We start from the raw sequence: 19,648 nt of genomic DNA on the forward strand, positions 1-19,648 counted from the left end.
AAAGACTCCAATAAACGCAGGCGCAGGCCGGTTACAGCCACAGGAGACCGCCAGTGTTCTTTAAAACTTCAAACAAGACTACACCAATATATAGAAACTAAGCAACGTCTGACAGCACATGTATTGAAATGCAAACGGATAGAAACAGAAAATTACAGGTTATTTCACCAGGGTCTGGTATCAAGCTGCCTTCGTGGGATTACACTGCCTTGAAAAGTGACAGGCAACATCTGAAAAGAAAGGACGTCAGGGTTAGCTTCTCTAGGCTAATATTAGCGTCCCAGGGGCCGAGGAACGCGGCATTAGCAGAGTGTGCTAACATTAGTAGCAGGATGAAAACCAAAATGATAAACTTGAGCTTACAGACAATGTTTCCGCCAAGGTGTTGTTCCAGATGCCTGAGTCACAGATGGAATCTGTAGAGGTGAAGCGTCATCGTCCTGACAGGTTTCATCCTGATGCTGAACGCCTGTCAACAAACTGCGTCATCTGCAGGTGAGACTCGAAACTACACCTTTAAGATCCGGTGTAATTTGCTGATTCACTGTTTAATGTTTTGTGCAGCACCAAAGCAGAAGACCGATGCTGCTTGCACGGACATCAGTTTCCCCTCCATAAACTGACCTAAAGCCACAAGACTGCTGAATCAAAACAGGTACAAATGGACGACAGGAAGCGGAAACTGAGCCACTGTCTATAGAAAAACCTGGAACGTGGATTTTGTTCGCCCAGCTTTAATCTCGTCATTGTGTTTACAAGTAAGCGCTACTCTCAAAACATAAACATTTACAACCATGAGCCATTTTTGACCTCATGTCAGTAAATTTGTTTCGGCTTACCGCCATAGTTGTTCTTTGTTTTACAGAAGACGACTGCTGCTGGACCAACCAACGGACCTGCTCTCCAACCGGTCCGGGCTGTTGGCTTGCCTGGTGCTTTTTAGAGGAACGTTGTTTTTCGTACGCTTCTGTAAGCACCAAGTCTCATTAGACGAAATGCTTTGAGTAAAAGCGATACCATAATTTATTTTGCCAGTTATCATCTAATTGTAACCGTGGGCAAAGAAAACATGCATATCTGTATTATAATAATCCAAACTAAATCTTAATGCTTTTAATGCAGTGGCAGTGAATCCGGTCCGATGGGTGACCCAGAGCGGGATTTTTGCGCTCCCGCTCTCGCTCACAGCAAAGCTAGGCTAACTGTGGTTCAAAACTCCCCAGCAAACCGTGAATTGCTACTGTTATTAGCGCTTCAGTTGACGTCGTCCTTCATTCCCGAGCAGCGTTTAATTCACCAGCACACACAGACCTCATAAAACAGCACCACCGACGTGACACCGATCGACGATTCGGTTGATTTGATTTACGGACTGGCCCCTGTCTGAGCTAAGCTAAGTTAGCCTCACAGCCAAAATGGCGGACAACGAGGATGACAGCGGTTTGACTAGAACAATAACGGCTGCGGAGCTGCCCGGGGCTGTGGCTCAACCTGCCGCCACCAACTGCGCCCAACCCGTGGGCTTTTTGCAGTCCGCGCCCGCTGCAGAGATCAACCAGTGCGAGGGAAATGTTTCGGCAGTGGCCACTGATCAGAGTAGTCAACCCGTGGAGAAATCGCAGACAGTGACCGGTGCTGAGAGCAGCCAGTCCGTGGAGAGTTTACCAGCGGGGTCTGAAGCGCAGCTGGCGGAGTTCTTACAGAGTTGCCCGGCGGAACAGAGCATTCTAGTGGGCGCGGAGCTCGCTGGCCTAGGCCCGGACCTGGCCAACACTACCATCATCTACTTGCAGCCGGATGGAAGCCTGGTAGAGGGTTCTGGGCTCACGGCAGAGGAACAGCAGGCTCTGCTGGACCAGCTCACCAAGCAGCAGATCGTCCAGGTCTCTGACAACGAGGCCGCACAACTGCTGCAGCAAAGCCAGGTGGTCAAAACCATCCCCAACACGACCCTGGACGCCAGTCAACTGCAGCAGGTCATCAATCAGGTCACCAAGTCCCAGCAGCAGGTCCTGGTCCCCCAGCAGCAGGTCCTGGTCCCCCAGCAGCAGGTCCTGGTCCCCCAGCAGCAGGTCCTGGTCCCCCAGCAGCAGGTCCAGGTTTGTCATCAGACTCTGAAACAGGCCCAGGTTTCTCAGCAGAACCTGAAAAACACAACCCAGAACAATGCATCACAGCAGCTGAAGAGTGTGGCTCAGCAGGTGGCCATGCAGACCAGCGGTTCAGTCCATGTGGTTCAGAAGAAGGTGGGCGGGCATGAACACACAAGAATAATCAAAATCAAATTTATCGTGAATTACCATAATGGAAGAAAAATTATATAGTTGTAGTTAGCTATAGTTAGTTAGCGTTTCCAGCATTAGAAAGCTTCATAGGTTCACCAATGTCCTGAATTTATTCCTACTAGTGACGTGTGGTTTTAAAGCCCAATCCAATCCAAATGATAGTGGATCAGGTCGAAGTCAACAGAATCTTAGTTTCTAATCAATTTCAGTTGATGTCAGTTAACAATTACTATGTAATCCATTCAGTGTTAGAGCTTATATGTTGTTACATGGAGCTGATCCCCTGTCATTGTATCTCTGGTCTTGTCCTTACAGCCAGAGCCTGTCCGAATCCAGATCCAGGTTCCTCCTAAACAAGAAGTAAAGTCTGGCACCACAATTCAGCAGAAGACCGTAGCAGTCAGTCACCCACAGGTGAAACTGTCTGCCAATGGAAGTGTGAGCAATGCCCAGATCATCCACATCCAGCCTGTGGTTGGTCAGCAGGGTCAACAGTTCTTCCTGCAGCAGAGTCCAGGGGACCCCCCCATCCAGCTGCTGCTTCAGAGCCCTGCCCCTGTCATCAGCTCTCTACTTCCAGTGGTGCATAAGTTGACAAGTGAGACCACAGCAGCTTCTAGTTCAAGTCAGAAAACCATATCATCCCCTATCAGATTTCAGTCCCCCTCTACCATCAAGACTCCAGCCACTTCTGTTGTAAAGACCCCCACCACCACTGCAAAGACAACTAGCGTTCCACTTTTTAAAACGCACACTAATGGAACCACGACTTCTGTCAGAAAGAGCCCTGTTAAACCACCTGCTGCCATCACGGCAGTCCCAGTACAGACCACCAAACCTGTCCCAGCAGCCCAACCCGCGGCCTCATCTCCTGCTTCTTTGCCCGTGGCAGTCAAGTACAGAGACAGAGAAAAAGAAGAAAAGGAGAAGAAAAGAGAGAAAAGGGTAATGAAGGTAAAGACAAGGTCTGGGCGAGTTTCCAGACCACCAAAGTATAAAGCCAAAGACTACAAGTTTATAAAGACTGAGGACCTGGCTGACAGCCACCAGTCTGACTCTGATGACTACTCAGACATGAGTGTAGAAGATGAGGAGGGGGAGGGTGGAAGAAAGGACGGCCCTGATCCTGGCATGTCACCCTCCCTCATCTACAGCCACAAGTCCAGGTCTCACCGGTGCCAGACTTGCGACAAAGCCTACATTGGTCCAGGAGGCTTGAACCGCCATTACAAACTTAACCCGACCCACGGAGACCCTGACACAAATGTTAACACATCACTGCTAAGTGGAGAGGTCAGCCAAACAGAGGAGACAACAACGGGAGGCGTCAAAGAAGAAGAGACAAAAAGGGAAGACAGACCTGCTGCCACGGCAACAAGCAGAGTAAGAGACTAGTCAACCATTCAGACATCACACCCCGGTGGGGTGCCATGTTTTTATTTGGAAGTAGACCAATTTAAGGGCAGATACGTTAGAGAGAGCTAGCTGTGTTTGCTTAGGACACAGAACTTTACTAAGCATTACGCCACTGTTTACCATCTCTAGATTGATAAAAGCCTTACGAATGGACAGCTGAGTATGATTTAGATTCTGATGTCGTTCAATATTCTTTTTGTCACTTTTTCTATTTTGGGGATTTAGGTAGCATCTTTCACATGGTGTGGGATTAATGTGTTGTCACAAAGTGAAAAGAAACCAGAGTTCTGCATTTGACGGCTTTGTTTCATCGTTGTTAAGATAGAACCACGCAGTTCTTGTCTCACAATAATCTCAGTAATTACTACCCTATATCAACATAAATCAACATTACTTACTAACATTACTACTTCATCCTCTTATTATTTCCGAGCTCTAAACCTCTACTAGATGTAACTTGAAGATGTAACTTGAAGTGCAATGTAACTGTAATTGGTTAAGTAGTAGTAATAATCATAGTAATAATAATAATAATAATAATAGGTTTCTTAGTGTTTTTTTTTAATGAGGTGCTAGTTCACTGTGCAGCTACTTTTTAAAATAACTCTGGGCTGGTTATTTACAGTCTTTTGTATATTTTCTTCCCAGGCAGAGGGTGGTCCAGCTTCAGCCGTCGGGCTTAGAGCCCTTCATCACAGAGGCCCTGGACGACCCCGGGGGCGAGGCAGGGGCCGAGGGCGCGGGCGGGGTCGACCTTTGGCACCGCCTTCTAAGGTGAATCCTCTTGAGGCTGGTTTTAACGGATTGGTGTGAATTTCACCTGTACAATACTACCTATTCTTATTGGTCTATACTCTTAGGTGGCAGTGGGGCTTGTCAGCAGGCGGGGGCGTCGTGGTCGACCTCCTAAGCACAGTGTTGCCCTAGTAACGGCAGAGCAGCAGGCAGAGAGGAGGCGAGACCGCCTGCAGGAGGTGAGAGGAAGCAAGTGAAGATGTGAACAAGTAAAATTGATTGCCTGCCTTGTTGTTTCCATAACAACTGTATGTTTTCAGCTGGTGGAGCAATGTGAGAATGAGGAACTTATGGACATCGTCCTTCCTCGTTTGACCAACGTGCTGAGTCTGTGGGAGCTGCTGTTGGCAAAGGTACTAAGGGAGTTTGTCCATCAGAACAGAGACCTGCTATACAAAGTCCACAGCTTCTCCAAGTAGGGCTGGGTAACAAAGCTGCTCACAAGTTAGAAACAAATCTGAAATGAAAAATATCATTACTCAAAGCCAAAAATTCATAGACACACTTTAGTAGAGCAGGACAGCTGCCAGTCACCGCTCAAAGAGCCCAGAGCAGTGAAAGCACTGCAGCCCTTACTAGCTGTCATGTCTACATTACTGCCGGGTTACCACATGGAGTCACTGTGCAATGATTGTCCAGCTGAGAAAGAAAGAAGACATACATGCATTTTCTTTGGATGATTGAGAAACTAATTGTTGTCTGGTTTCAGGTGGAGCGTGGTGCTCCGGCTCAGACTCGATTTCCAGACATTTATCGCGAGTTTGAGTCTCTGCAGGCTCAGGTGAGACAAGCTGCTCAGGACTACATTGTCAGCCCGCAGGGGGGAGCCTCGCCTCTTGAGGTCAGAAACATAGAGGTAAGAGGTTAGACACAAAGTTACCGTTCTTAATGCAATTAAAGCCATGGTATTTGAATTCTAACTGATCCATATGTTTCAGGTGGCCAGGTCTTTGGGGATCCTGGATGAGGTGAACAAGATGAAGGTGATTCCTGGAGCATCTCCCAGCTCCAGTCTGACCAATAAGAATGTCCGATACATGGAGGTAAAACATCAACTAGGCCACGTACTGAGAAATGGATCCAGATCCAGATGTGTTTTCCTGCAAACATTTCCTTTTGTAATATATTTCTTTGATGGTTTATCTCGTGGCACATAGACCTGATCCTCATGCAGGATAGTCTGATTTGCTCTAAACTCTGTTTCCCAGAATTCTAAGATGCTGCCACCATCCAAGAGATTCAAGATGGAGAGTAGTGTACCAGCTAAACAGAACGGGATTGAACCTAAAACGGGTAAAAACTGTACTACGGCCGCACGCTACACAACGTGTTTGTTGCCCTCCTTCTGGATCAGCACTGGCTTAATACTACACACTGTTAACTGTTGCATCTGCAGGTGGGACTGGAGTGCCCCTCCCTGTGACCTCATCTCTGAAGTCCTGCTCAGTCTCTGTGTCTCCTCTCCTGATTGCAGCTGGATCCAAACTGCTGACCACCACCACCAGTTCTGCCTTCAGGTGAGCCCCAACACTCTATAGAATTTACAATACATTTGGACAGCAGTAAACAGATGGAGCAGGTGTTACCTGGCCTGATCGTGTTTCCCTGGTTCCCCCAGTTCTTCTGGCTCCAACTCCGAACCTTCCACTCAGGCCCCACCCCCTTACGCACTTATGGAGATTACCCCGGGTGAGAAGCAGACCAGTTCCCAGCTCGAGTCTCAGCCTGCAGCTCAGGATCACAGTCTTGGCACCAATGACAAGCAAGTAATGGAGCTTGAGAAAGCTCAGGGTCCTGAGATTACTATGGACACAAAGACACCGGAGTCCAGCATAGTTCACACTCTGGCCACTTCTGAGCTGCAAAAGAACATTTCCCAGACAGAGTGCAGAGCCACAGATGCCAAAGAGGTGCAAGAGGGGCAGGAGATCTATATCCAGACAGAAGGGCTGACTGTTCAGTTGGCAGAGCCTGGATCAGACCGGATCGTCATTGTCAATGGGCCAGATGGAACCACAATGCACATTCAGACTCCAGAGGGGGTTCCCCTGGAGGCTGTCCAGGCGCTGCTGGGAATTGAGGCATCAGATGGAGCTAAATTTCCACAGTAAAGTCTGAAAATCCTCCTGATTCAGATGGAGAAGGACCTGTATCTGAAGGGAATGACTGAGTTGTATGTTTAAGGAGGTGCAGATGGACTACACCTGTTAAAACACCTGTTTAAAAAAAGTCATCCAATGCCTGTGTAAAGGCTGAAGCAGAGATGCCTATTCCGTTACACAACAAATTGCAGGGGGCACTAATGTGGCTTAGGACCACAGGTTCTGTTGGTTTGTGGTTCTTTAGCAGACTTGAACTTGATTTGACTGATGGACTATTTCTCAGATCTTCTTTAATTATCATCTTATGTTGGAAGAAGTTCTAATGTAACTTTACACCCTGAAGAATTCACCAACCAGTTACACACATGAGGAAACATGGGGTTTTGAGAGAAGAGGATATCTGTGTGTTCGGGTTTCATCTGTGACCATTGTCAATGTGAGGATGTTCCTCAAGTTTTAAATCTCGACTGATTGTACATTTGTAAAGTTGTTTTTGCCCCAGTGTTTCCATCTTTGTTTTGAAGTAGAAATAGATTAGTTTCTGTTGATATGTAGATAAAGTTTAAAGAGTTGCACTATTTTATTACTTTTTATAAAAGTTCACAGTGAAGCGTTTTCCAAACGACAGCTGGATGTTTAGAAAGCGGACCTGAAATGGACTCAAGGAGGAGATGGGACTTTATTGGTTTGTCATGTTTATTGTTGGAATGAGATGCATTTCATGTTTGTCCAATAAACTGATGAGAATCATTTCATTACATTTTCTCTAAGCAGCTTCCTTCTACTGTCTGAGAGTTCAGTGAAGGGTTTCTCATTGCATTTACCTTTGATAGACAATGTTCCTAGTGAACTGGCCTCTTCAATCCCTCTAGGTGGATTTCAATGGAACACATTCAGCAATCTGAGCTCAGTTCTTCTCTAGTCAAATCCATTTCGGTTCTATTCTGTTAATGGAGGGAAGCTTAATGATGTGGGCCCATAGTCGCTGCTTACCTAAACATGCCTGATGTGATCATGTGCTGGCGGAGGCTGAGAGGTCTCATCCCTGCACACCTTGATTGATTCTATGTGTTTTGCAGGACTCATGCCTGAATCTCTGGTCCAGACTCACTCAGAGGGGATTCTGTTGCTAGAATCGTTCTACACTGATTGTAAATCGAAGCTGCAGTATGTTCAGCTGCAACATGACTGATGGGGAGGAGTCACACAGAGCGGTGCCCAGTCTCCAGCAACAGAGCCTCTAAGGTCATTCTGGTTTGTGGGGGGACGAAGGGCTGGTGAAGCCAGCAGGACAGGTAGACCATGCAGAGGTCAGCAGAGGCAGTGTGAGCCAGTTCCTGCAGGATGGTCTGCTTCAGCTTTAGCTCCTTACTGAAGATGTCCAACAGAAAACGGGACGTTGACTCTGAAACACGACTTGGAAGTTATAGCAAGACCATAACTGGGACAGAAGAAACTGCAGGGGTGCTGAAGTAAACTCACCAAACTGGCCAGTCTTCCAGGTGTGAAACAGAGGACACATCCTTCCTTCAGGCCCAAACTGAAATTCATCCAGATCTTGGATGCCTTGCTGCAATCTCATCAATCGCTCCATCTTCATCACAACGACGACCTGACAAGGAGAAAACACTAGAAGGAAGTCAGCGGCTCATTGGGTAGGAAATGTGGTACCTGGTAGAGAAACGAGTTGTTGTTGTGGGGACAGCGTGTGTTTTGCTCCTAATGTCCTACCTACAGTCTTGTGACTGAACTTACTACCACCTGGGTTTGTAGTTTTATGGCCCAAAATAAAAACATAGGCACAAGCTACAGGACAACTAATGGAGTCTTCTTTTCATCCCAGTCAGCCCAATGATTGAGGTCTGGGTTTTTCTCGTGTTCTTCCAAAGGAGGGACCTTGTTACACAGCAAACCTAGCTGCAGTTTCAAAAATGTATATATAAATATTTATAAAAGCCACAGGCCTGAGAGTTAGCTGGGTTGTGTGAAGCATTAAATCCATTGTTGTCAGTCAGCTGCAGGAGAACTCCCTCCCACCTTCTCCACTGAGCTGTTGTTCACACTAATTATGTTACTGTAAAGCTAACCATAGATGGGGGTAAACAATGTGGAAACTTGTTCCTAAGATGAGAGGCGTCATCTTCCTCCAAATATAAAGAGAAAGTGGGCAGGACCATCCCACGCTGCCAGCGCAGGGATGACAAAGTGTTCCTTAAGGACCGGGGTCCCGCTGGTTTCTACTCTGCTGATCACCTTGATCAGGTTCCAGCTGTGGACTGACTGAACACATGGACACACTGATGGAGGTGGAGCAAGGAGAGGTGGAGAAGCAGCAGGAGACTGGCTTAAGTTTGACCCTGATGTCTGGAGGGTCCTGGTGTTAATGTGCAGAGTCCGGGTGTAAAAGACAAACATATATCATAAACTATTAGTCAGTCAAATGGAACATGAGATGTTTAGACTTGATGTACAGGGCACAAGAGATTAGTTGTTTGTGTAAGAATGTTCAGTATTGCACCTAACCAGCACATAATGACTGTGTTGGATAAGAAAAAGCACAAAGGCACAATTTTTCCCATTACAGCCGGTCGCATCAGCTCAGCCTCTTTGAGTCCAGTTTGGAACCAGACTACTTACTGTCCACAAGTGCAGCCAGTTTGGTTGTCTATATCCAGAAAGAGTCATCCTCAAAATTATCTCAATATTACAAAAATCTTTTTCTTACAGGTTTCTCTCATCAGGGGTCCCCACAGCAAATGATTCATATGGTTGATATTGGCAAGTTTTTCACTGGATGCCCTTCCTAGCGCAAGCCAGGAAATTATATCCCCGAACACGGATAAACCCTGCTTGAAACTCCTATAGGTAGATTCGAACCCGCGACCTTGGCCATCCCGTCATCAGCGCCAACCAACTGCACCAATCGGCCAGGAGTGATATTAATAAATTTGAAACCATAATCAAAGATTGTGTTAAATAAAATATTTATCAGAATACAGAAACTTTCTCTGGTAACTCACCAATTTGTCCACAACATACTGAAGTTTGCTGCATTCGTCCTGCAGCTCAGCGGCTCCACCTGCAAACAGTGATGAGGATGAGGATGATGATGATGGCAATTCTTCCACCAGGGACCTGGAGAACAGTATAGTATAGATATCAGGAAAGAAGATACAGATACAATCTCCTGCTTGGGTAAATACAGGAGGTGGCAATAGGAAATTCTTACCAATTCTTAATGAAATGTCATCTTCCACAGTAGTTAAAGTCAAAGTTAAAGCCTTACAGGTTATGTGTTGGTGAAGTCAGTAAAAAAAAAGAACAAAAAAAGAATTAAAAAATAAAACTGAAAACTGATGTTATATTGAGTCTTATATTGAATACTATACTGCATTTTACTGTAGAGTAACTATATTCAGAATCCTTATCAATAAAATGTCCAAACATTTTAAACATTGTAAAATATTTTCTGATTATAACCACGTTCCCAAGCCATTAACTTTTTTTGAATTTGATCCAAATGACAAACCGTCTGATGTTGACTATGTTGGTTGCTGCACTTAATCCATCCTCATTAAGTTTTTCCCACTTCAGCATCAAGTTGTGCCAGTCGGCTGCGTTATCTCTGATTTTCCGGCCACTTCCTGTAATAGCAGCAAACTTCCGGTTTGCTGAGGTCACCGTGACGTCAGGCTTACCTAAAAACAGAGATTATAAATAAACCACTTATGTATGATGATGACATTTATGATAAAACTATAATCTTATCTTTAACATATAGAATACTAAAATTGTAAACATGTTAATTATTGATTTTTCAATTAATAAACTGAAGCAGCGTGAAATACAATAATTCGCATAATTCACACTGAAGAAGACACACAAAGGATTCAGCGGAGGTGGACAATAACAAAGAACTGTTAACTTCTCAAGAATTAGAACTGCTAGCCAATCATTAACGAATATCTGGTTCGGGATGTCAGTTCATCAGTGTTGATGTTTATACGAGATTAAAAACAATATATACCCAATTAAAATGGAATATCGATTCCACGGAGTTACTGGTAGAAGTAAATAAAAAGTCTCACTTAGTGGCACTACTAGGTGTTTCAAATGTACCCGTGACCGCGTTAACTGTGGCCGCTAACAGCCGTTGTCTTGACAACTTCCTTGACGACGTCACGTTTTTACACGCGTAACGGAAGTAGCTAAATATGAAGACTGAGTAAATCTGCTCGTGATGTGTTAATATGTGTTTTATTACAATATCAAAATGTTTTGTATATAAATACTTTGTTTGGGTTTAGCAAATGTCACACAGAAATACTATACGGCATCCCGTTGCCACTGCTGCCACACACAGTTAACGTGGTCACGGGTACATTTGAAACACCTAAAGTAATGCCAAAGCCGTGATTCAGGTCTATATGGACCGAACCGTCTATTAGTTAATCGGGACTCACCTTCCATGGCATCAACATCCACACACCCGCCGACTCCCCCCACGCTTCCTGGCGTAGTGCTTCTTCTTCTGTGGTGTACTTAAAGGTGCATTAGTGCCACCTATCATCCTAAATCCTGGTCACCGACACAGTCGTCTGTAACTGTACAGTTCATCAGAACCTCACCTCAGTCACCAAAATACTTCAACCTAAGACGTTTCATATCCCCACCATCATCTCCCCAGGTCCTGTTATACAATCTATCATATTTTCCTGGCTTCCTGTTCCCGATTGGAATACCTGCGCCTTCTACCGTCACTTGAACTGTTCTCTCGTCTCTAATCCTGCGTCTCTTAGGTTTGTTGTCGTACTAGCATAAACCATCTATTCCCAGCAGAACACAGCTTCCGTGGTTCTTTCCTTCTCAAGACAGTGTTTTATTTATTTTCGGAGCTAGACGCTTGATGTCTTGTCCGTGTTTTCTTTTACATGTTTTTAACACTGTAACCCCACTGTACACCGCAGCAGCGGCCAAAGGCTTTGGTCTCATTCAACAGGTTGAATCCGTCCCTGAAACGTAGCGTCAAATTCACAGACAGGCCGATACAGCTGCTTGATTTGCTCACCAGTCTCTGCACCGCCAGAGTCTTTATTTCAACATCTGAAAAAAACACTTATACCAAACATGTCGGATACAGCTTACAGTGATACAACATATAAGGAGGGAGCACAAAAGTAACAAATAACTATAACAGGATGGAGAGTGTAAAATCAGTAAAAACACACACAAATAAAAAATAAGAAAGAATTATAGAGTGGAATGCAGGGGGAATACATCAATGACTGACTTTTTTTTTAGCTTTGGGTGAATCAACCAAACTTAGGGATCTCAAATATCAGTGTTGTGTTGTAATTATCGTATTTATACGATAGTTTGGGGGTCTGTACTAACTATGATATCGTACAGCCAATATACGATAGTTTTGACACAGCCGTTTATGTTTTGATGTCGTTGTGATTGACGCGCACGTCACCAGAAACTGTTTTTACGTGTAGCTCTTCGGCTCCTCCCCTCTGTCAATCACGTCAGAAGCGATTGATGATTGGGTTGATAATCTGCTTGCGTTGAATTTGTACAGTTGTACCGTTCATCCAGCAGAGCGAAAATAAGCAAGAGTGAGTTCAGAACCAAAGCAATCTAGTAAAAGAAAAGACTTTGGCGGTACAGAGACTGGTGAGTAAACCAAGCAGCTGTATCACCCTGTCTGTGAGTTGGACGCTGCGTTTCAGGAACGGATTCTATCTGTTGAATGAGGCCGAAGCCTTTTGCCGCTGCTGCGGTGTTCACGTGGTGTGGGACCTTTCAGTGTTAAAATATGCAAAAGAAAACACGGACAAGACATGTAGTCAGCATACGGTTTGCAAAAGACCTAATCAAAGAGGACAGAGAGGCAAGAAAAGCCGTGTGCCCCAAAGTTGAACAGGCGAGAAAGAATAGATGTAAGACTATGTTTCGAGATTCCTATGCCTTCATCAACAATCAGAGAGTCACACCATGACTTAATTCAGTATTACTAGACATAAAACGGTAATTATAACTTCTCATTTGGGAGCACTTTCAACTTCAACTTCGTTCTGTATCTGTTAAGTTTATAAGTTCTTGTTATGTGATGCAACTTAAATCCAATATTTCCTTACTTTCCTTAAATGCTAAGGGTCTAAGAGACTTCACAAAGAGAAAAGGGTTCTTCTTATTTCGTAAAGGGAAGAATGTTGATTTTGTTTTTCTAAAAGAAACACACTCTGAAAAGTAAGTCAATTTATTCTGGTCTCAGCATTGGGGTGACAGGGTTTTCTTCAGCCATGGCAACTCTAGATCAGCAGGGGTATACTACTATACTACTCGCTATACTACTTAGAGACTTCCAAGGCCACCTTATGTCCCATTTGGCAGACGAACACGGTCACTGGTTTATCATCATAATAAATATTCATAATCTGAAGTTCATCCTGGTTAACATATATGGCTATAATAATACCAACGAAAATAAAAGATTATTAGAACAAATCTCATCACATTTAGACCACCTCAGTTTAGCACACTCATCTAAAAATATCATACTTGGGGTGGCTTGAACGTAGTACAAGATGACTGTATGGATAGATTTCCTTTTAAGTATGCTTCAAGTCACCCCAATGTAACGTTTCTGCAATGAGCAAGGCCTAATCGACACATGGAAACACCTTAACCCAGGCATAATACATTTCACATGGTTCAGCTCCAATTATAATTTAAAATCAAGAATTGAGCATTGGTTAATTTCATCTCAACTATTGTCCCATGAGTTGAAATGTAATATTTCTCCTGCTCATCTGAGGAAAAAATGGGAATACCTCAAGTACAAAATTCGTAAATTCTCGATCTTATTCAGTAAAAAAAAAGATCTTGAAAAAAATGAGCTGGACATTGTAAAACAGCTGAATGATTACTGTGGTAAGCTTAACCCCTCTGGTTTGAATTGCTCAGAATTGCTCACGCTACTTACTTACGCTATGCTTTAACATTGATGACAACAGCTGTTCCTTCTGCCAAAATGCTATTGAGAATACCGTCCATGTATTTTTCCTATGTAATGCTGTACAAATTTTCTGGTTGGATGTTCAAAAATGGTTCAAGAATGAATTCCTATCCATTATGAGTTTCTTCTCTAAAGATGACATATAATTTGGTATAACATTTAAAAAAAGTAGATGATTTATGTATTCATAATTTTTATTATATTATGTTTAGCTAAGTTCTTCATACACAAAAACCGACTACGGAGGTGTCCCCCCAGCTTTGCCTTCTTTCAAAACGAATTTGGTTTATACTTGAGATCCCTAAGTTTGGTTGATTCACCGAAAGCAAAAAAAATAGTTGATACCATGAGTGATCTTCATGGTGGATTCGTGGATTAGATAACTGAGTCAGCCATTGATGTATTCTCCCTGCATTTGTACCACTACCCACTCTGTAATGTTTTTTTTTAACTTCACACTGTCCTTCCTGTCATTGTTATTTTTGTTACCTTTGTGCTCCCTCCTTAAATAATGTATCGCTGTAAGCTGTATCCGCCATGTCTGGTATAAGTGTAATTGACAGTTGTTCAAATAAAAGGTTAGTTAAAAAAAACATCCAGTTGCAACAACAAAAAAACGATACAACACACTTGTAACCACAACTGGTTACACTGGAACCAACAGTGTAACCAGTGTTACAAAAAATAAGTGACAGAGTAAATGCGTGAGTTCACTTAATTACAGTTATGTTACCCTCTCCTTTTATTGTAATCGAAAATTAAACATAACTTTTACATTGTTTGTATTATTTATTTCATAAGATTCGAATAATATTGGATAATAGCAATCTTCTTGTTTAATAAGGTGTAATCATTTTGGTGCAAGAATTCTGTCCTAAGTCTAAATGAAACACAAATACATCCTACAAAAATAAGATTTGATGACATAATTACAGGATCTACGTATTAAACAGACAAAACACTAACTAGCTAACTAGTACAGCTAGCTGGGCCACTCTGGACGCTAACGGTAGTAAGAGTGCCTTTATCCTGTACACCACACGACCCCAGACAGCTCGTAGGGGAAAGAAGAGAAAAGCACGCTGGTTTTTAGTCAGTTTAATTTCCCACGCACCAGAAAGACACGTGAGGCACATCCCAGCAGCGTGAGCGTCACCTGAACTAACAACGACTTCCCCTACGGTGCTGCATAACTCAACAAAATAACTCATCATGCCCTGCGACCCGAAACTGCGGGTCGCATGTTTATTTTATTTTCGGTTTGTCTCTCCTACCATCGGTAGATTTCTTAAAATCCCGTCCATTACGTAACAGACTAGCAGACCTTTAGACTTCTAACCCCTGAACTCGTTCTCACTATCTCTCTGCTCGTCTGCTCATTTAACTAATTTCCTAATCCGTTCGCGTCCAGATGATGAATTTCCGTTTTACAATAACCTGTTTTTGACACCTGGTATAAATGTCACCGTTTTCAGTTTTTCCTCTGGCGATTTTCTTCTTCTTGGGTTGGCGCTAAACCGAGTGACAGTGACGTCACCCCCCAGGATGTTTTATTATGCAGAGGTGTCACTCTTCCCGACCTAAAGGCTCGCCATCCTACTTGGTACTGATATTTGCACTGCGCAGATTTGTGCTACAAAAATGTGTATAATATTTATATGTTATTGTGAATATTATTATCTCTTCACTCTGCTGACTCACAACTGCACACTGTCACACAACTCCAATCTCTACATCAAGTTTGCGTATGACACTATTATGGTGGCAGTGAGGTGAGCCACCTGGTCAGCTGGTGCAAAGGCAACAATCTCCTCAGTAATGTGGAGAGGACGAAGGAGACTATAGGAGAGCTCACACTCTGCATGCTCCTCTGACCATCAACACTGACTCTGGCTCTGCGACCCACATAGGGAGGACATTAACACCATCACAGACTGTGTAACAGATTATATCAACTTTTGCTGGGAAAACACCGTTTCCTCCAGGCTGGTTCAGTGTTTCGCCAACAATAAGCCGTGGGTCACCCTTGATATTAAAGCTCTGTACTGGCCCCTTCCTCTTCACGCTCTATACGCCAGACTTCAGACAGAACACAGACAGCTGTGTTCTGCAGAAGTTCTCTGACGACTCGTCGGACTGATCACCGATGATGACGATGCAGAGTACAGAGGACTCACTCAGAACTTTGTGGACTGGTGCCAGCGGAACCACCTCCTGATCAATGCAGGGAAAACGAAGGAGATGGTGGTGGATTTCCGCAGACAGCAGCCTGCTGTCATCCCACCGATGCACATCCAGGGAAAGGACATTGAGAGAGTGGACTCTTACAAGTACCTGGGAGTGCATCTGAACAATAAACTGGACTGGACTCATAACACGGATGCACTTTACAGGAAGGGTCAGAGCAGACTGTACCTGCTGAGGAGACTGCGGTCTTTTGGAGTGAGGGGGCCACTCCTGAAGACCTTCTATGACTCTGTGGTGGCATCAGCCGTCCTGTAATAATGTAATTTCTATTCTCTGTATGTTTGAAACATATTGTAGAAATTGACATTAAAGTTTGACTTTGATCACTGTCTGTCACACTGGGTCCAGTTCCAGTCAGAGGCGTTTGGTATGAGGCTAACTGACCTTTTGGATGTGAACCTTTAAATCAAACCAAGTTCAGAATGGATCAAATTACTGCTGCATTTTAAGTCCAGGCCACAACTGACAGGCAGAGCTGAACCAGCAGGAGCTAAGAGACTGGAGACACTGTTGTCTAGCTAGGCGTCTCCCAAAATCCAGGGGTGTCAGTGTTTTTTCAAATAATTTATGCTCAACTTAGTTTAGACTTATTTAATCAATATATAACTTTTCATCTGAGAACAAACACAATCAGTGATGTTTAACATGGAACCTGAGCTCAGCAGAAACAGATCAGAGTGAGACGTCGAGAGACAAACGCTCTCTGTTACTGACGCTGCAGGAAAAGAAGAACGGAGTTCAGTTCCTCCGGACGTCGATCTTCAGCGATAATCAATAATTAGCACTCACGTTATTGATTACGTCAGTACTTCAGCTACCTGTTGATCTATAACAGGTGATCAGGTACGGATCAATACAACTATGAACTGCCTTTGGTGAACCCCCAGTTGTCACGGACACACTACTCATGAACCAGGGTGTGTTTCACCAGCGAGACTTGATATGGTAATGAGGTCAGTTCTGACTAATCAAATACTTAGATGCTGTTTTATTTCCCAGTAAGAAAGCGTGGATTGTTGAAGTTTCATAGTATTATTAAAATTCTATAACATTTAACGCTGTCGGTTCCAGAGGGCTAAATTACTATGAACATTCATTCTCTGAACGTACCTCAGTCCAGAGCAGGTTTACCTCCAGGATCAGTTCTTTGCGACTGCTGCCTTTATTACAAACGTTCATTTAATCACTGATACTGTGATCGATACATGTGGTCTGTTAAACAACACATTGCAACTATCTACCATTAAAACAAGTTGACTCAGCTGCTGCGTCGGATCCTGACTGACAGAAAAAAACAGGGTGAGTTTAGACGAACAGGTCAAACCAGGATGACTCACCGAACAGGGAGCTGTTAAAAACAGTGAAATCGGAAAAAAGTATCAAATCTGTAGAGAGTCAAAGGTCTTGAAGAAAAAACTGTCAGCTAAGAGTATTTTGGATAGTGCTGGATCCAGAATGAAGCAATAGATAAAGAAAAACCTCAGCTTGATATGAAAGGCTGTTTATGGTAACATTGACCTGATTATTTGAACAGTTTTAACTAGTTTTAACCTGTTAGGAATATTTATCAACCAGGTTTAACCCACTGTGTCATGTCTGTTGACAGTAGGGCACCTGTGGAAAACCATCATGACATCATTCCTTCAGCTTCCTGCTGAGCTGTGGTTGCAGGTGTTCAGTTTCCTCTCCTGGAAAGATAAATTACGTGTGCGTTGCACCTGCTCACACTTTAAACACTTACTGGACAAGTCCCGCCTGCTGTGGGACGGCTTCAGTGTCGTACTGCAAGACTTCTCCAGGTACAACCACAGCTTCTGGCGCAGCCTGGCTCAGAGACAAGTGGGCCGAGTGTTGGTCCGTTCAGGGAAGAAGAAACATCTAGCTCAGATATCCTCCTGGCTTCCTGACCTCAGTGCCTTGCGACTGGACGACTGGAAAGGGGGGGCCATCAACGAGCTGAAACGTTTCCACCAGTTGCAGCAGTTGTCCCTCACTTCCTGTTCCACTCCACTGACAAACCTGGACTTTCTCTTTTCTTTAAGACATAATCTGACGCAGCTCAGCCTGTGTAACGTGCATCTTACCTGTCCAGCACCTCACCTGCTGGGTGCTATCAGTCAGCTGACTTCTCTCACATCCCTGCTGCTCCACCATGACGGCAACCTGAAAGTGCCGGCACTCAACGGAGTCTTGACTCACCTCACCAAGCTTAAACACCTGTCTTGGACCATGATTACATACAAGATACTACCACAGGACTTTTTCAGGCCCACCCACCTCGCAGGTAAAGTCTAAACCTCTGATGATGTCACAGGTACATCATCTAAGGTGAGAACACAAAGTTTCATTGAGTTGTGTGTGACACAGGTGAGATGACAGGTATATTATCAGGGACATAAACAGTTGCACACTTAGGTGTTTTACGATGTTGTCCAGGAAGAGGTGGTGCTTTGCACTTGTGCGACCTGCAGTTGTTGAACTACGATGCTGTGGTGACACAGGAGGTCCTACAGCCTTTGTCCCACCTCCAGAGCCTGTCAATGTTTCACCTGTACTCGGTACCTGGGCCTACCTGTCACCTGCAAACGTGGCTGACGTCACTGCCCCAACTCCATAGTCTTACTGTGTATGGTGAGTCTCAACTTGCATTCAACAAATTGAACCTTGATTAAACGTAAAGTGTTTGTTTTGTTGGGCAAACTTAATGGTGTTGACGACTTCATGGCCTTCTGTCTAATAGGAGGCCATCCTCTGGCTGCATATGTGGACTTCCTGCCATCCACGCTCCTCAGTTTGACCCTGTGTGTGGACCTAGAACCTGAAGACCTGCAAGTGGTCTCTCTCAGGGCACCTCACCTGCAACACCTGCACTTGGAGCCCTGGAGCTCCTCCTCCAGCCTGGTTAGGCTCCTCCCCCAGCTGTTTCCTCACCTGACGATGCTCCGGATCAGGTCAAGCATAATTTCTTGAGACTCTGCTTTAAATTTTCTCCACATATTGTTACTTTAACAGGTCGTTACTGTGTTTCAGACACCACAACGTCCCAGACAGTGACTTTCTGCAGTTGCAGAATCTACAGCAACTTGATGTACTGGAGATTCTAGACTCGTACTACAGACCCAACCCGTTGGACCCAAGCTTGGTTGTCAATAAACCAAGTCCTCATCTGCTACAGCTGATCGTTGACTTCCAGAAAATGACCAATCACAGAGTCAAAGTTCTCACCAGTTCACACAGAGACCTGCTCACCTGCCACTGTGTCTAATCACAGAGCAACTAGACAAGACTCCACTTGCCTTTCACACTTTGATGTATAAATTACCTTGGGCTTTGCTTCTGCAAACTGGGAGAATGTATCACAGGTGATTCCATTTTGCAAAGTTATGTAGTTATAACAAGTGCACACATTATAGACATGGTGGAGGTTACTTTCCAGTGCCCCCTTCAGGAATTGTCTGACTTATGACAATAAAAAAATTAAGTGTAAAACACATGAAAACCTACATAGTGTGTATTAAGAAAATCAACCCATTGCAGTTTTAAAAAGTCTTTTATAGAAGCACGTTTAATCCAGTGCCACCTGCTTTTACTTGTTATACCATTTCTTCACCTGGACCATGTACTGTATGACTGGAGACACAAACTGCTGTGAGCTGAACAGAACCCAATAAAAAGTTCTGGGCCAGGTGGGGAAGCTAACAGAGGTTCCTTGTGTTTGAACAGATCCCGGAGAAAGCCACTGTTGGTCCGCCAGCAAAAATGACAATAAAACATTTACTTTT

At 44.1% G+C, this 19,648-nt stretch overlaps 4 protein-coding genes across 15 annotated transcripts in view; 2 read left to right on the plus strand and 2 right to left on the minus strand.

Moving 5' to 3' along the window:
• Positions 1-505, minus strand: part of tecpr2 (tectonin beta-propeller repeat containing 2) — a 28,955-nt gene extending 28,450 nt beyond the window's left edge. For 2 of the 5 annotated variants that reach the window (XM_055505672.1, XM_029138940.3), the window contains exons 1-2: positions 364-480; positions 157-230 (exon numbers count right to left, since the gene is read on the minus strand). The gene's annotated coding sequence lies outside the window, so the exon portion shown is untranslated. Of the gene's footprint in view, positions 1-156; positions 231-363 lie in introns of all 5 variants that reach the window. The other 3 variants (XM_055505673.1, XM_029138941.3, XM_041069197.2) reach the window with 2 other exon arrangements.
• Positions 506-618: 113 nt separating this feature from the next.
• znf839 (zinc finger protein 839) lies at positions 619-7,356 on the plus strand. Of its 3 annotated transcripts, none has more exons than XM_055505674.1 (11): positions 619-758; positions 866-2,246; positions 2,601-3,668; positions 4,350-4,475; positions 4,562-4,675; positions 4,757-4,849; positions 5,206-5,352; positions 5,435-5,539; positions 5,705-5,789; positions 5,893-6,013; positions 6,115-7,356. In XM_055505674.1, exons 2-11 carry the CDS (start codon positions 1,416-1,418, stop codon positions 6,605-6,607), a joined length of 3,183 nt encoding a protein of 1,060 aa, XP_055361649.1. In that variant the 5' UTR covers positions 619-758; positions 866-1,415; the 3' UTR covers positions 6,608-7,356. The 3 variants fall into 3 exon arrangements, with proteins under 3 accessions (XP_055361649.1, XP_028994776.1, XP_028994775.1); XM_029138943.3 differs by having other exon boundaries at positions 866-2,099; XM_029138942.3 differs by lacking the exon at positions 619-758 and having other exon boundaries at positions 845-2,246.
• Positions 7,259-11,498, minus strand: cinp (cyclin-dependent kinase 2 interacting protein). Its single transcript, XM_029138948.3, has 5 exons — positions 11,062-11,498; positions 10,128-10,296; positions 9,619-9,733; positions 8,081-8,210; positions 7,259-8,003 (listed from the first exon to the last, which is right to left on the minus strand). Exons 1-5 carry the CDS (start codon positions 11,066-11,068, stop codon positions 7,801-7,803), a joined length of 624 nt encoding a protein of 207 aa, XP_028994781.1. The 5' UTR covers positions 11,069-11,498; the 3' UTR covers positions 7,259-7,800.
• A 5,067-nt stretch (positions 11,499-16,565) lies between these two features.
• LOC114848477 (uncharacterized) lies at positions 16,566-19,594 on the plus strand. 6 transcript variants are annotated; one of them, XM_029138969.3, is made up of 5 exons: positions 16,566-16,709; positions 17,473-18,150; positions 18,303-18,497; positions 18,607-18,817; positions 18,897-19,594. In XM_029138969.3, the coding sequence occupies exons 2-5, from the start codon at positions 17,496-17,498 to the stop codon at positions 19,129-19,131; spliced, it is 1,296 nt and encodes a 431-aa protein (XP_028994802.1). In that variant the 5' UTR covers positions 16,566-16,709; positions 17,473-17,495; the 3' UTR covers positions 19,132-19,594. The 6 variants fall into 6 exon arrangements, with proteins under 6 accessions (XP_028994802.1, XP_028994798.1, XP_028994799.1 ...); XM_029138965.3 differs by having other exon boundaries at positions 16,567-16,819; XM_029138966.3 differs by having other exon boundaries at positions 16,567-16,819; positions 17,476-18,150.
• The last annotated feature ends 54 nt before the right edge of the window (positions 19,595-19,648 follow it).

The sequence above is a fragment of the Betta splendens genome, chromosome 22 (genome assembly GCF_900634795.4).
Source record: "Betta splendens chromosome 22, fBetSpl5.4, whole genome shotgun sequence".
Lineage (NCBI taxonomy): Eukaryota > Metazoa > Chordata > Actinopteri > Anabantiformes > Osphronemidae > Betta > Betta splendens.

Bases quoted from the DNA above. Each gene is read 5' to 3' on its own strand.
- cinp (XM_029138948.3), bottom strand. The intron at 8,211-9,618 runs GTGAGTTACCAG...TCTCCTTGTCAG, and splicing joins AGTATGTTGTGGACAAATTG to GTCGTCGTTGTGATGAAGAT. The intron at 8,004-8,080 runs GTGAGTTTACTT...GTCGTGTTTCAG, and splicing joins CTGGAAGACTGGCCAGTTTG to AGTCAACGTCCCGTTTTCTG.
- LOC114848477 (XM_029138969.3), top strand. From the start codon at position 17,496: ATGACATCATTCCTTCAGCTTCCTGCTGAGCTGTGGTTGCAGGTGTTC. The intron at 18,498-18,606 runs GTGAGTCTCAAC...TCTGTCTAATAG, and splicing joins CCATAGTCTTACTGTGTATG to GAGGCCATCCTCTGGCTGCA. The intron at 18,818-18,896 runs GTCAAGCATAAT...ACTGTGTTTCAG, and splicing joins CTGACGATGCTCCGGATCAG to ACACCACAACGTCCCAGACA.
- znf839 (XM_055505674.1), top strand. From the start codon at position 1,416: ATGGCGGACAACGAGGATGACAGCGGTTTGACTAGAACAATAACGGCT. The intron at 5,353-5,434 runs GTAAGAGGTTAG...CATATGTTTCAG, and splicing joins TTGAGGTCAGAAACATAGAG to GTGGCCAGGTCTTTGGGGAT. The intron at 6,014-6,114 runs GTGAGCCCCAAC...TGGTTCCCCCAG, and splicing joins ACCACCAGTTCTGCCTTCAG to TTCTTCTGGCTCCAACTCCG.